Consider the following 16,982-nt stretch of genomic DNA (forward strand, 5'->3'; position numbering starts at 1 on the left):
CATGATTGAGCCATGTATGCTTGGCATCCATAGCTCAATCATGATATTGCGCATGCGTATCATCGAGCATATACATATGACATGCGACAGCTGATCCTGAATGAATACGTTCGATTGATTCAGTAAAGATTATTCGTAATAATTTGTAATATGAAAATAAGTTCTTTGCGTTTATTATGTGCATCATTTTTAATATTAAATAAAAAAATTAAATTAAATAAAATAAGAAAATTGTAAGAGAAATATATTTCTTACATCGCTTTTCTGTCAAGTAATAATTCAATATTAAATTCTGATATTATATAAAATTAAAATCTAATACATTATTGTGTGTAGATATATGTATCAAATTTTATATATCTTTTGTTAGGGAAATAGTGAAATTTTGAATAATTCAGAAAATTCTTAATGATGAAGGAATTATCTCAATTTCATTGAATTTTCTCAATTTCACGTTACAATCAATTTACGTTCTAGTGAATTTTTTTAATATGTCGAATAACGAAATGTTGCACTTACATCGACTAGAATATTAATAAAGCGTGTGTATTTTTTTATCTGTAAGGGAGAAGTTCTTCTGTAAATTTATACGTCAAAGAAAAATAATTCCAAGTTTAAAACAAAACATGCTTTGTATTTCTAATTGAAATCATAAAAAGCCACAATATATATCGACTTACTGCAATCCACAACGATACATACATCTTCTCTTATTAATGTCGGCGCAGCTGGCGCGAACATTGTGAAACGGCCGACAAGATTGAGAAAATTAATTGTCGTCTTCCAAGAGTGCGCGTTCCACCTCCGTGAAAAGGGACTGTGGATATTGAACATGTTACACACGTTGTTTGCACGTGCAATTAATCAACGGTCCTAGCTGCCTTGGTATCAACCTGAAATTCTATTCGATCGATTCATACATTTCTTTGGGATCTTTCTCTTCTCATAAAATACTTTTTTAAGCGATAATATGAAAACTCGCTACCGAAACTTCCGAAACTTTTGAAACTCTTCATATATAAGTATCATTGGCGAACATCATCATTTTATCATTAAATTATATTCGGAGTGCATTTCTATTATTCAAAGTCATTTCATTATTCAAAATCGGAAAAAATACTTTTTCTTCTGCAAAAAAATATTTGCCTAAATAGAGATTAAAATGTAATATAGAAATGGTAAAATAATTATTTAATATTATTTGATATGTAATGCCAATAAAGTTTCATTAATAACAAATAATAAATGTTATAAATAATAATTTTTTTAATAAATATATATAATAAAGAAACAAGATAATATTTTAAATATTATATATGTAACATTTCCTATTTTTTATTATTTTGACGACATTTTTATTAATATACAGATTTATTAAATCAAGATTAATTTTTTTTGTATATGTAGATATACATATTCTGTAGATACTGTATGTATACTGTATTAATTAATGCGCATATTATAAAATATATTTGTAATCGTATAATAGATAGAACAGACATAAAAATCTTCGATGCAAAAATGTAGATTAAGTAAAAAAGGAAAAATAATAATTAAGGATTATTTGTTCGCGTGTATCGTTTCAGCATCATAAAAAGTATTAAATAAACATTGAAAAGTTTTTATACATTCGTACGAAACTCTAACGACTTTTCTCATCGTAAACCAGTGGAGCACGTGCCTAAGGTTGGATAATAGGAAGCAAGAAACAAGAGAGAATGAGGAGATTATGCTCGTGGCAATTATAGAACACGCGGCAAACTTTTGCAATATCTCTCCAACTTTTATTGCTTAATACAGACTGTATTCTGAGAACGTGAGTAACTTTTTAATCTTAGTGCGCTCGTTCTTTTGCTATTCTCGTATATGTATATTAGCTATTCTAAATGCCATTCGATCTTCATTACGAATACATCTCTCTGTAAGATTTGCTTCTTGATCAAGGATCTTGTCTCCTTTATTAATAATATATAATAACATACTTTATTAATATATATATATATATATATATATATATATATATATATATATATATATAATTAACACACACATCATATATGAAATTAAATTTTCCCTCATATTTTTATTATTTGATAAATGTAGATACATGTAAATATTTCTGTATTTATTCTATTTTCGTATCTCTTTTGTAAAAAACTAAAAATTACAATGTAAATCAGTCAATAAATTACTGCAAAAATAAAAGAATACATAATAATATATATGTACATAATAATATATACACATAATACTAGTTTAGCAGATAATTTTTTTAAATTTAAATAAATTTAAAATAAATATTTAAAATAAATATAGCACATTTTAAATAATATATAAAAATAAAAGTATAGAATATTTAAACAATAGAGTATAAATTTTTTAATATAATGGAATATATAAATTGTAAAATTGAATTGTAAAGCGTATATTTTTTTAAATTTTGCATATGTTAAAAGTAAAACACAATAATATTTAATATTTTCCGAAGAATAAAAGATTAATAATTTTTCACTACTCTCTTTCTCTCTTTCTCTCTTTCTCTCGAAAATGTTGGATTGCGATGGAGAAACATATGCAGAGTCGGTCGGTATCTCTCGTGCGCGTAGTTTGTAAACTCAACGCTAGGCTTCGCAGACGAGAATCGATTACTCGTATTTGAAATGACATCTCAATGAGGATAAATTGAGGCTCGTCGCGAACGAAAGCATACTTACCTGGCGCAGAGGTTACCGTGATCAAAAAGGCGGTTCCTCCAGGGCGAGGCTCTTCCATTGCACCACGGTTGAGCTGACCCTTGCGAATATCCCTAATGTGGATATCTCGGGCGTACAATTTTTGATAGTCGGGACTGCGTTCGCGCTATCCCGGTCTAAGATAATAAAAACAGAAAAATTTTTCAGCATTACAAGAAACGTTAAAGTAAGAATAAAGATCTTCTTTAATGTTGATTAGTCTTAAAGAGAAAAGATTTTTTTCGTTTTGCTTTTTCGTGAGTAGAAAAAATCTTTCTTGGTTTAATGTTGTTATTGTTTTCGTTGGTTATAATGCATAATTAATGAGAGATGTGCTGATATATCTCTCTCAACGAATCACGAATATTAGTATTCTACTCTTTAAAGATATCTCGTATGTCTTGCAAAATATTAGATTATTTGTCATACGCAAGCAAGTTCGTGAAGGAAAACAGCTGATAATTATTATGGAATAATACATATAAGTAATCAATATGTAAGATATTTTTTATATTGTCTATATATTGCAACATTGCTTTTCAAATAAATTATAACAACTTAATATAAAATGGAAAAATAATTTAAATAGTTTTCTAATTTGGAAATACATACACATCTTTTAATTTTGTAAAAATGCAATCTACATCAAAACAATAGAATAACAATGATTGATTCATACACTCTATAATAAGTTGATAATGATAGAGTATTAGATATCATATATAGATTATTTTCTCAAAATCATATTTAAATTAATCAAAGAATATATAGTCGATAGAATGAAATACACTTGCTATATCTAATATAATTCTATATAAAATTAATAAATTGCAAACAATGAATATGTTTGCCATAACACATATTCGCTAAGAACATATCTCTTCTCCTATCGAACTTGTAATATAAGAAGACGTTTAATGGTTCTGGGATGCCAAAATATACGTTACCGTTATATACAGAACGAATTGTTGCCCTTTAAATTCCATTAAAAGCTGCAGGCACTAAATTGTCTGGTATCCCGTGAGGATAGCAACGGGCATGCGCCCAGGTAGATGCCGGCTGCTGCGGTTCCCGTGGGAGGTGCGCCGAGTACGAAAAGCAAGGACGACGAGTCGGCACAAGGCGCAACATAGTGCGCGCCTAGTTATGTTCTTCTCACGCTCGTGGGGTTGAAACGCTCAGTTTGATCGAGACACGGTCCATCGAAGGGTCGTTCCCGTAGCCAACGCGCCCGCGAAAATCCAAACCGATGCGTGTCACGAAGTGTTTGTAGGCATTCCTCATTTTTATTTCCTCTCTACTGGCACTTGAAAATAAATGTGTACTATGCTAGCTAAAGATAAAAAAAAATTATTCAAGATTTTAATTAATTAATTAGTTTAATTAATAATTACAAGATATTAAAATTCCTAAGATACATCGAGCGATAATTATTTTTCTGTTCAAAGTCTCGTGATGTGAGAAAATTAACTCTACGAACTTCCCATGCATTTTCGAAGAGCGCGATTCCAATCGATAACCAGTAATTCTGGTCGCAATCTCGAACATGATTGCCGCTAAAACCGGAAGGATATTCTCTCCAAGAGATTAGGCGCGATATCTAGGAAGCGCAAGGCGGAATAGATCGACATGTCGACGATCAATCGCGCGCTTTAAAGTGGGTCGAGGAGTCATAACGTCACGGTCACGTGCGGTGCGTTTCCACGTCTGCTAAGGAACCGCTCAAGGTCGTTGTAGTGGCTGGTGGCGGAAAGAGCAAGGTCGTCAGGGTCGCGGAATCGCGAAGAGAATGTGGAGGAAGGACGCGACGTTGGCCGGGTCGATCGTCGTCGTCGTCGCCACGTTGATTTCTCTGATCATTGACGGGACCGTCGCCGGAAGCTGCAGCTCCGCGAAGCTCTGCTGCCAGGGCAGGGACTCCGGCTGTGTCATCCAGAAGGAGTCGCCGAACGCGATTATCGAGAGCCCGCGCGATAAGCCGTGTTACTGCGATCATGCTTGTCTCAAGCTCGCCGATTGTTGCGATGACTTCAAGGAGACCTGCGGTGGTATGTGCTCGATGATCTTTGAAAGCGATAATCTTCTTGAAAAAAAGATTCGTGTGATAAATAGATGAGTCATTATAAAAAAAGATATCGTACTATTTTTTGTGTACTAATAACTTATTTGGAAATAATCGAATAATTTTAGATGAATGATTAATCTGAATCATACAAATCATTCATTTTTAACTTAATTAAATTTTCTGTATCTATTTAAAGTAAAAATTGATCCTTTAAATACGTTGTTTTTTGCAAGAAATAAAATGAGAGATTCGTATTCATGTTAAAAGATAAATCTTTTTAAAATCATCGATTGCAGATATAAGAAAATTTTATAATATAAATTATTATTACTATTAATATATATACTTATTATTAGTAGTATAAGTTTATAGTTTAAATAATTCAATGTCTATATCAATTACCAAATCTTAATAATTATTTATAATGAAATCTGGTGTAAAATCAAAACATGGAATAAAAATTGTACTGATTTCAATTAATCGAAAATTTCGAAGAAATCAATTCTAGAGATTAATTAAGAGAAGATGACATGAATAAATAACATAGTCTGTCTTTACTAATGGATTAATTCGTGTTAAGTACATGGTTAGACATTACGGGACATTATGGATTTTGTAGGATTATATTTGATTAAATACTTATACAATGCATATCTATTTTAAGGTCTTGTAATACGGTCACTTCAAACTTAATAATCTATAATCAGCTATTAAATTTTTAATTAATATTAGCAATTGCGTTCTTTATCTAGAAAAAAGTTTTATTGATAGCAAATTTTATTCACGCAAGTTTTTTTTATTATTAAATAGTTTATTTTTTTCTCATCTTCTTCACATATATTTCTCAATAAATGAATTAATAGCAAGTGATATGATTTATTTTTTTTTATTTTATAACACTAAAATCAATATTTATTTTCAATTTTCAATCAAAATTGTAAAAAAATTCTGATGTTATGTTTCAACAAGTATCTACAATAACAAACGATCTGCAAAAATTTAATCGAGCAACTATCAATTTGATGTATGGATGCTGCATTTAACAAGAAACGACGTACTCTTGCATGATAAAGCGTTTCATGCATATCGAATGTTTGATGTTCCTTATCGTATATCGTATAAAGTTATCGACGCATAACGTATTCTAAAATTTGATAAGAAATATTAAGAAAATCAAATCTTTGTAAAAGTCATTTATTTATGAAAAAATTGATTAAAAAATTTTTCAAAAGTCAGTTCACAAAAGATTGGATATCAAAAATAAACACAAAAAATATGCCTATATAAATCTGTACGTATATGTAGGTGTTTTATGTTCAAAAGAAATGGTCCGTAAGAAATCATCCTTTATATAGAGATAGGAAGAATTATTACCGCTTGTATTGCTTAAGTAAAGCTGATAACGGAGCTCTGCCCAAAAGGTCAGCTCTGACAAAGTATAAAAGAGAAGAATATTTTTGCAAACTTATTCTGTAATTTATAGACCGAATCTTTATGGTCATATTTTATAAATTTGACATAATATTGAGATAATGATATTTTCTCAAGTTTTTTGCTCTTTGCAATATCGTGTAGTCCCTAACGCATTTCAAATCTATTATAATAGAATATTATCTTTACTTACTTTTTTATTACATTAAATATTGGAATAATTAAATTAAGAGAATTTAGATTTTTCTTTCTACTTTTCAATATTTCTTTCTACTTCTCGATATTTTATTTTATTCTCCTTTTGTCGTAATTAATTTTTGGAAACCTTTGTTACTGTTTGTCGCTAACAAGAAATACTATTGCGATTTTGTTGCCCATATTTACATAATAAATAGTCAAGCTGTCCTATATGTGGTGCGCAGTCTGAAATTATTTTCATTTTTATTGGTCGCCGAGTGACGTCTGTTAGTAACAAAAAGAATTAATGTTATTCGATTCACATTTCCATTCGTTTAACGTGGCTATACGTTACCAGTTTAATTGCTAAATAATCAATAGCATACATATAAATTGTTCACTATAATAACAACGCCAAATAAAAACCAAAAAAAGTTATAATTTATTGTAGATCAATCATGAAATGATTGCAAACAAGGAAGGCAGCAACTATCGATAATAAACATAATTTTATAAATTTTTTTAATAAACGTATTTTTATTAAAAATGTAATTTTATTAATAAATGTAATTTTATTTCGCTGCATTTCATCTGGAATGTTCATCTTTAATGCTCCGATTTCTTCTGTAAAACTTCGATATTCGCCAAAGGCAAAGCTACGCCGGAACGCGATTATCACGCTTACCTGCCGAAGTTCTTCTCGACTTAAAAATGTAATGCATAGCACTTGTGACTGAAATTTTTCGAATAGCACAAAGCCGTTCGTCCACAAGCGGGATAATCTTGCTCCCATTCTCATCGAATAAGTTTGAGACGTAATCTATAGATTTTATACGAAATCAAGAGATGTATTTATTGCACATGCATTCACATCAAATGGATTGTAAAAAGCAATCATATGAAAAGAATATTCATGCGTATTCTGTCGCTCTCTGTAATTCATTTTTAACAAAAATTTATAACATAAGTCTTTTATCGTTTTATAATAACTCACTAAGAAAAAAGATTATTAAATATGTTTCTTAAGAATTACATAAAAATATTTCAGACAATTTCAATAAACTAGAGATTGATAAAAATAATTGCACCGAGTGTTTTACTTAATAATATTTTGATAACAGTTTTCAAAATTCATCATCTAAAATAGCTTAGAGAGATCGTAATACACAAAACTTTCTCGTTCATTTGACACGAATGGCATTAACCCGTTAAATTTCAATAGTATCCGGCGACAGCAATAACACATATGACATCATCTTACATAAATTACCATAGATTAGAGACGATCATAGACGCATTATATTCTCGCTGTCTCGATCAATTTCCAACATCGCATATGTCATTCGAGCATTCGTATTCAGTGAACCGTCGATCGACGGGTAGACAAAATAATTTAGTTGGTGTACACAATCGATCGATATAACCGTGGTCACGATCAGGTTTGGCGGACCAGATGAACCTCGATTCTCTCTAACGTTGAATAACCATAAAAGAGAAACGATAAATAAGTGATTATCTTGTTCTATTTGCCACTTGCTGGCAAACTAACGCAAAATTTTGCAGCTTGAATTTTATCGCCCAGGTGTGTTTTAATACCGGTTTATTCTCTATAAGTCTATAAAATATTCCTCTCATATTTATGAGTGTCTACTAAAAAATTGATCGCGTATGATAAATCTTTAAATTATCACTAATTGGAAACGTCGAGAAAATGAAAATGCTATATGAGAAAATATTGAAAATGTGAATAATTACATTAATACATCAATTTGCGTAGGTAAAAAACGTGATTATATTAATATGTTAGCATCCATCATTTATTAATTATACATTATTTACTGTAAATGCAAATGCAACACGAAATATTTAATTTAATTTCATTAATTTTATTTCTCCTTTTCGTAATACGTATTGTTTTAATATTTTTATTATGTGCCTCATTTATGATACATTTCGCTTTGCAAAGACCTCTTCAAAGACCTCTTTTCTATATCCTGCAGATAAAAGAGCAAGATCTTATTTATTCGAATACTTTTTCCTAATTGCCTTTTCAAACTGCGTAATGATGCTCTATTATAAAAGAAGAACATTTTAGAAGCATAGTATAAATTGTGCTGTTCAACTTTTTGTGTTCAACAGAAGGTTAGATATCCCTCTGGGTTAATTGCCCAGATGACTCACGTTTTAGATGGCTGTTAAAAATTTGACGCGAAATAATTACTGCTTAATATTTCATCTGCAACGTTTAATTAACGCCGTTAACTAACTATAAACACATCGATCGTTCCATTTTTTAAATGTTGCGATAATGGTTTTCGATTTTGCGCGATTCTGCGTAAAATGGAACGGTACATTGAATTTCTACTTGCAATTTTTATCTCGCGTACTTCACGTATTTTTTAATGGCAAAGTATCAGTGATTGCTGACACATTTATCGCACTTTTATTCTCCTTTAATACCCGTTCTCTCGAAAAGGCGATATAGCAGAGTGACGTGAACAATGCACGGCGTTTCGAAGAGACGCTCATAAATCGCTATTTCTGCGAGCTGCCTTTTTATAGGCGGCGTAAAATATCTGGAAAATAATGCGGTTGATCCTTTGATTTCTATTGGAGCATACACACATCTCAGCGCTGTATTGTATTTTGGAGAATTACATCTCGTATAATAATCGTGTTAGACAGAGTTAATTACTTGAGAAGTTAAAGTAAGGAGCTTGAACGAGACTTTTCCGAACGTCCTGCTATCGATTTGTCGATCGCAGTGGCGGTTTCGAAGCAATTTTATCGTTCGTCCACGAGATAAACGATTAGATGACCACATCTTAACGCCAGGCTCATCCAATCCTTACAGTGGTGGACTGCGCGGTGAGCGAATGGAGTCCGTGGAGTCCATGTGATAACGGATGCGGAAGTGGCACTCAAAGACGCAGCCGGGTGATCGAGATCTCGGAGAAAAACGGCGGAAAGCACTGTCCTCGTCTGGACCAAGTCAGGACTTGCCGCAGCTTCCAGACATGTCACGCCGGAATTCGCTCGCAACCGCACGCTAAAAGTGAGTCCGTTTCCAGCAAATGAAATGAACCGGCGAATGAGTCGCATTTCAATTTAAGGAGAGTTTTTGAAACGATAAAACTTAATCTTGATTTATATATAGTATTTGATTTCCGTATTATAATTAATCGATTATTGAAATTATTATCACGTTTTTCTGCTCTAGATTCACGAAATAAAAAATTAATAGTTTTCTTATAATAATTATTACGATTTTCGCGTGTGAAATTAATTAGTAGCTAAATTTTAATATAAAGAATAATATAAGAATAATATAATTTAATATAAGAAGAATTTAAAGAAAATTGAGATATAAAGAGAAGAAACATTAATTATTTTCTCTCTTCTTGCGTTTTCCAATTTTACACAACATACACATACTCGCGACATTTTCCACGAGCATTTTAGAAAGTTTACAATCATACGCGGTTTACCCTCGAGATCACGTATTTACCACGACGCAAAATTCTTGACGTCTACCAACTGTTTCTCGATCCTAGACAATTTTCTTTCATTTGCCGCAGGTGTGACGCTTCTTGCGCTTTTTCCGGGTGATGGGAATACTACAGACGTAAGGATCAAGGATAGAATTGTCGATAAAAGGTAGGTAGGTCAAGCCCCCATGCTTAGCTTTGGATCGTGCGAAATACGATTTGCCACACGTGTTCCCAATTCGAACAGAAACAATGCTGTTTTCAGTTGTTCGATCGATGCATCGTAAAAATAGATAAAATAACGACAGATTCGTGAGAAAATTAAAGTCCAAAATTCTTTATATTTGTTTCGCGTGGATATTGTTAAAGTAAATTCTTAAAATAATCAATTAAATAAATAATATAATAAATTTATTTACAATAAATTTCTTAAAATATTTATATATGTGATGATAATTCATACTTTGTCTTAAATTCATAATCTTAAATTGCGACTTACATGTGTTATTAATAATGTAACGCAGTTGGCGGGCAGATTAATTGGTGCCCTTAATTTTCAAAGTTCATTAGCTTCGAGATCACAGACAAAGTTTATCACGTTAAAAGATGTCTCTTGAAATTTCTCGACAGATACATTTTTAATTCTACTTCACTGTAACTAAGCTAAAATCGTCAATGTGCCGAGAATCTAATTTGACACGTGCTTCAGCTTGTCACAAAACACGTAGCGCGAATATCGTGTCGTAGAATATCAAGATCCTTCGGTCATGTTGTCGAACGAATAAAGCAAGTTACAAGGCCGGCAGCAGGCAACGGAATCCTTTGGGCCATTACACAATAGTCCGATGGCTGAAAAGAAAACATGAGAGAACTCGTTCTGGTTTACATTTTGCAATCTGCAATATAATGCGATATTATACACGTTTCAGAGGCAGCTGCGTTGCTTTCACTATTGTACGCGTCTCGCAGGGTTGCAGTAAAATTTTGGATTTACTCTCGGAAGGTTGGTATAAGTAATATTATATACGATAATTGATCTTCCAATATAAGAATCGGAAATATTATTTAATGGAATTCTACTTTCATTATCGAAATCAGATATTGAGATATAAAGAAATATATTTTTCTCTCTCAGAAATTGTGCGCTTCCTCTCTATTAAATTTTGTGGAAAAACTGAAATTTATTTATTTCTTTTTACACAGATATTAGTATACATATACATAATTTAGCAGTATTTTTTATTATTTACATACGTTTCATCTTTCGATGTTATAATTTTTAATTTTTTTATTAAATTACAAATTATAAATTGTTATGAGAGTCGGATGCATTTTATACTTAAATAAAAATGTAAAATACTGTTATTTGTGTATCAAATTGAAATATCATTTCGTAGAAATTTATAAATTATTAAAAGTTCAAGCTTTAATTTCGATAAATATATAATTATTGATATAGTTATATAATAAATATATAATTTAAACAAATATCTCATTTTTTATTTTCTGATAATTAAATTAAATTAAAAAACATCTTAGGACAAACTTAGGTAACATTTTATTCTGTAAAATTTTCTTTGTCACGTTTTTCGTTAAAAGATTTATAGTTTTATATAAGTTCTAGAAAGACTTTTGTCTTTTGAAAGCAAAAAATTTCAATTAAAATAAAATATATAATACAAATGCTATTATACAAGCATTACAGTCTTAATGTTTGTGAATTATATTCTTACAATTTTTTTTTCTTTAAGAATTAAAATTTAAAATATCAAAAACTATTGGAAAAGAAAATTAAAATTATCATTTTTAATAATTAATGAAATCCCATGAAATAATATGCTAGCTTCACAAATGCTTACTATTTGTATATTACATATTATACTTAAATATCAACATAGTAGACCTGCATTTTTTTTAAATATTACATTTATGTATAAAGGACCCCGCGGAATCCTTATGGAAAATTCTTTCGGTCAAATGTTTCGAAACTTTGCAAAAAGATAGTTCTCAACATGTAGATTAAAAGTGTCCATGGGCATGAAGCTCTAAAAATTCGAGATTTTCAGCTACAGCCATCCAAAGTGATAGATTTTTGAAGGAGTTTGAACCAATAAGGTTGATTTTTGGGCCAGAGCTTCGCACTTTTTTGATTGCGTATTTGTATAGTTGCGGTCGAGAGCTTTCCAAAACACCCTATGAAAAGCTTTTTACGTTGGGGAAAGTGAAAGTTATAAGTCCTCAAAGTTTAAGAAACATAGGCATGTAGGAAGCATGAGAATTATCAAGACTATCTGATTTATGATTTTTTGTGCTAAGTAGACTGCCTTAATTGTGTGTGTGTGTGACAGATTGAAAATATATACATGTATTTGTTATTTTATCCTCCTCTTTTTAAATACAGACTTGGAACTGTCAATGGCAGAGTTACTTTATTTGTTTTTTGCTTTTTTTTGCTTTTTTTGTTTCTACAAAACTTTTGTATTTACTACTTTTTTGTAAAATCTCACCCAACTAAGATAAGCTACCGTTGCCGAACTTCGGAATATGCAGAAATTCAAAAATCTACCACTTTGGATGGCTGTAGCTGAAAATCTCGAATTTTTAGAGCTTTATGCCCATGGACACTTTTAATCTACATGTTGAGAACTATCTTTTTGCAAAGTTTCGAAACATTTGACCGAAAGCCATTTTCCATAAAGATTCTGCGGGGTCCTTTATGTATTTCTTTTCTTTTTTTAAAAAGTTTTAAGGAATCGAAAAAGCTGCTTTCTCATGTCAAGAATAAATAAAGTCAGATACTTACAATTACTTAAAATTACATAGTCTATTTTAAAAAAACAAAGTATATATTCTCTTAAGCCTATATTTCCTCGTGGAAAAGGAAAAATAAAGGCAGATATTACACTAGAGAGCTACTTTTAAGACTTAACATTTTTCAAGTTCTTGTAATTATAATGCTTTGAAGAGTCAATAAATGTCTGTCTTGTTGGAAAAAAATAGTTCGCATTATAATAGGATCCGCTTTAAGGGAAAAATTATAGCTTCATGCTACACTTAGCAGTTCGACATTGTAATAAAAATAAAATTCTGTAGTCGGCACATGCCTCGCAAGAGTTTTAAACTTGTAATATTAATTTCAACTTTTTGATATTCTCATTTATATCGCATGACGCACGAAACTCGAGAGATTATGCGCTCGCACGCGTTTATACATTATATACTATAAATATATATATTATTGAAAAAAGCTATTTAATTTTCTTTTAAACAAAATATTGCCCTTCTTTTAATCAAACTTTTGAATAAAATGTAATTTGAAAACATTTATTAAAACAATGTAATTATATTTTGACAAAATATATTAAGCATGTTATGATGAATATTTTATCTAATTAAATTGTATACAATTATAAGTTCTCTATTAATCTTGTAATTACAGTAATTTTCTGCATGCTCTGTTTTACTACAAAAGAACGAGATCTCTTATCTAGAATTGTATAATAAAGTAGGGCTTTTAAGGGAATCCAAACCTAAACTCCTCAAAATTTGAATACGTAATTCGCATAATGATGAATCGCGTCGCCAAAGTGGAAATGAAGCGACTCGATCTAGTCTCAATTAACGTGCGCTACGGTTGCGCGACGTAACGTCATGTAAATTGGAGCGTAGCTTCCGCGACGCTGTTCTACGACGGCTGTTATCGCGAAAGATCGACCGGATGAAGTGGATGCGGTGGCGAAGATAACGGTTGTTTCCTACCAACGACATATCAGACGCAGATAAGACACGAACGCGGAAATTTGCGGACAAAAGCAAGTTATTTCGATGATGGCTTACTTATTATCTTTATATCATTAAATTAGGCGTTTTGTTTTTCCCACTTTATGCATTTTGGTCTAATCACTTCGCTCTTCTTATCAAACTTAGTAGAAAATAAATCTTTAATTACTTTGTGATATTTATAGTATATATATTTTATTTAAAAGATGATTGAAAAAGAGATTATTTATTTCTTCCATGCCTTTCGATTTTGGATGACTTCCAGTTTTACATCTGTAATATTTATGTAGTATAAATGAATTTTTTAAATATCTAAAATAAAATGTCTACAGTACCTGACGATATCTGGAATAAATAATAAATGTATAAAATAGAGATAGAAATAGAAGATAGAATAGAGATAGAATAAAGCATAAAATAGAGATAAAATAGACTACAAGAATGAAATAATAATAATATTAAGCTTAATATTATTTAAAATTACTTAAAATTACAATTATAAAACAAAAATAACATAACATGTAATAACATTAAAGTTTAAATAAGCAAAAAATAACAAATACACATAAAAATAAAAATAAGAATTAAAATTAAGAATTAAAACTTTGGTTACTCTCATTGGTCTCTTAAAATTAAAATTGAAATCAAAATTACAAGCAAAATCAAAATCAAAATTGAAATTGAAATTGGATTTGAATTTCAATTTTAAATATTAACTATTATAATTAAAAGATTAATTAATAAAATGATTAATAAAAGAAAATTAATTATAATACAATTATTAATTTTAACTTTTTTTGTCAACACTATACGACGTTAAAAACCGCAAGAGAGTATTTAGGCGTCTACGTGAAAAGCGTACAATATTAAAAGCACCTTTTTTCGATAGACAGCGCATCGCTCACGGGCCTAATTATAACGAGACGGTATATAATTATAATAAAATATCGCTTTCGAACGAAAGCGATAAGCGTCTAAAATTGTCGTAGGTTCACGGATCTGCGTGGAACGTCCCGATAACGAGAGTCTGGATCGATACGTGGGGATCGGCAGGTGGAAACTATCGACCGATATCGCTGGCAGCAACAATCGGCGTAGTCGATCGACGAATTCTTCCTGTCACGGCAAATGGATCGGCGATTCACGGTTGCTGGTGGATTGTCATGATCCGCGATGCAAGCAAGTGCCGCCTCAGTATACCTCGCAGCTGTTCCGCGGTCGCAGGGACGTGGACACGGACGTCGTCGTCATCGTCAGCAATCCGGATAGATCCGTGAGAAGACGTAGAAGAGGCAGGCGACGGAAGAGGAGCAGAAGGAGGAGGCACGACGTCGCCGCTGTCGTGGAACGGTGAACGTTCCTACGGCGGCTTCCGTGTCGCAGCTTCTTCCCCGCGAGTGTCTCACTTCTCACATTAGAGAATCCTTTCCTCTCTTCCTTCCTCTACCCTACGTCTATTATACATGTATAGTGTATGTGGTAATTGTACGTGAGAAAGGCACTTCAGAGATTGATCTTGCAGAAATTTCGAGTCCCTCTTCCCCCAATGAAGTCGACTTTGAATTATAAAGATTGACAATATGAATAGCATTTCATAAATTAAACTTCCAAGCTACAAATAAATAGCAGAAAGTTAATAGAATTTTAATTTAAAATTTAATTATTTTTTTCTTTACCAAAAAATATTGGATTTTAAAAATTTTGTAAAAATGAAAAGAACTTGCGAAAATTATATTCTCGACATAAATTCCATTTTTTCCATTCTTTTAATATATTTTTTCTATATCTAATATTACCAATCAATAATTTTCTGCTATCTTTTTTGTTTAATTGTATTTTATTTTCATTAATTATTATTTGTAACCATTTAATTATAATCTTCGACGTGAATTTTTCTCGTGTTAAGTCTTTTAAAGCTCTAGAAGTTAGAATAAAAACTATTTTATTTTATTTCTTTCTTCCTTCTCGCCTTTTTTTATCCTATCTGGCTGTAGCAATCGGAATCAGATTATCCTGATAATTATCATATCGATTTTATCATTAGAGCGGACTTGCGAAGCGTCCATCGGGAGACAGTGTTTCTTATTCCCTTGACACTTTGCAGAGAACATGCATGATTATCGATATCAGCACATCTGTGAGCGCATTATGTGTTAGCATTATGATTCACATTGTGATTGTAGATTTAATAAATTGTTAGACGACAAGACTATGGAAATAAGGATACCAAAAGGAAACGAGAGTGCTGATAATATATATATGTTGCATTTCCTTTTTTATTATTTTTCCTCTGCTCTTTCCTGCTCTTCGAATTTAATCTAATATATCATACGTATTGTTGAAGATATGTGAATTATATGTATATACATATAATTCATATATCGTTCAAATATAGCGTGCAAATGAAAAAGAATTTTATCATTATTATAATCATAAATATTTGTATTTTATTAATAACATGTGACTATATTATAGTATCTTTCATGAGAAAGAAGATTTATAAAATCAAAGAGATATATACATATACTGCTTTATCTATGTAATTTTTTTATTATCATTTTATGATGTAACCGACATTGTAAAAATTCTTTTATATATTTAAGATACAGGGTGTTCCAAAATTAGTATCATTTATAATTTGAAAATTGTAATGCCTCGATACTAAGACAAACAATATTCTCTTTAATTCGAACTCTAACAATAAGGATTTATTATGGCTTCGTAGTAATGTTAGTTTAATGTATGCGACACCTTGTAAGTTTTGAAATATATAATTTTCAATGTATCCCTAAATATATACATATATTATATCAAACTTGTATTGCGAATATATCATATGATATAATAAAATTTTCATGAAACCTCGTTTTTTAGTTTTTAGTATCTGCGGCTGTAAACGCGCGGAATGTTATCATTTACGAGTACATATCGAGTGCATGTCGAAAGGATAGAGACTCTCGAAGCGAGATGAACAAAATGTAAAAGCACAGTCAATAAAGGACACTTGCACATCTGAGTTATTGAGCATAATTGAATTAAAGATCAAGACAATTCCTTGCCCATTTATCTACAATCTTTCATCTTTGTTTCTTTCTTTAAAATATAAAATTTTATTACGATCTATCTAATAATGAAGAATATATAACATACACTCGTATATATGTATATCGATTAGAAATTAATTAATTGAATGAAATACTTGTCAATTATTTAGCTGGATTATAAATTACTATATTGGATGATAATTGCATGCCAACAAACATGATAATCATCACAGCTTATTGTTTGTTATCATTCATTTCATGAATA

The 16,982-nt window shown here is 30.8% G+C and overlaps 1 protein-coding gene and 1 non-coding gene across 2 annotated transcripts; both read left to right on the forward strand.

Annotated features, from left to right (window-relative positions):
* The first annotated feature begins 2,706 nt into the window (after positions 1–2,706).
* Positions 2,707–2,869, forward strand: LOC145969519 (U1 spliceosomal RNA). Its single transcript, XR_014438141.1, has one exon. It is a non-coding gene; the product is annotated as a U1 spliceosomal RNA (small nuclear RNA).
* Positions 2,870–3,814: 945 nt separating this feature from the next.
* Positions 3,815–16,689, forward strand: LOC145967794 (somatomedin-B and thrombospondin type-1 domain-containing protein-like). Its single transcript, XM_083092749.1, has 6 exons — positions 3,815–4,001; positions 4,181–4,780; positions 9,260–9,460; positions 9,984–10,062; positions 10,823–10,896; positions 14,663–16,689. Exons 2-6 carry the CDS (start codon positions 4,522–4,524, stop codon positions 15,025–15,027), a joined length of 978 nt encoding a protein of 325 aa, XP_082948875.1. The 5' UTR covers positions 3,815–4,001; positions 4,181–4,521; the 3' UTR covers positions 15,028–16,689.
* Positions 16,690–16,982: the final 293 nt, after the last annotated feature.

Source organism: Camponotus vicinus, unplaced genomic scaffold, assembly GCF_025532165.1.
Source record: "Camponotus vicinus isolate PSW18456_S1 unplaced genomic scaffold, iyCamVici1.0 SCAF_3, whole genome shotgun sequence".
In the NCBI taxonomy this organism is placed as follows: Eukaryota; Metazoa; Arthropoda; class Insecta; order Hymenoptera; family Formicidae; genus Camponotus; species Camponotus vicinus.

Excerpts from the sequence above, each read along its gene's own strand:
- LOC145967794 (XM_083092749.1), top strand. The coding sequence starts at position 4,522 with ATGTGGAGGAAGGACGCGACGTTGGCCGGGTCGATCGTCGTCGTCGTC. Across the intron at positions 9,461-9,983 it reads CTCGCAACCGCACGCTAAAA|GTGTGACGCTTCTTGCGCTT; the intron begins GTGAGTCCGTTT and ends CATTTGCCGCAG. Across the intron at positions 10,063-10,822 it reads GATAGAATTGTCGATAAAAG|AGGCAGCTGCGTTGCTTTCA; the intron begins GTAGGTAGGTCA and ends TACACGTTTCAG.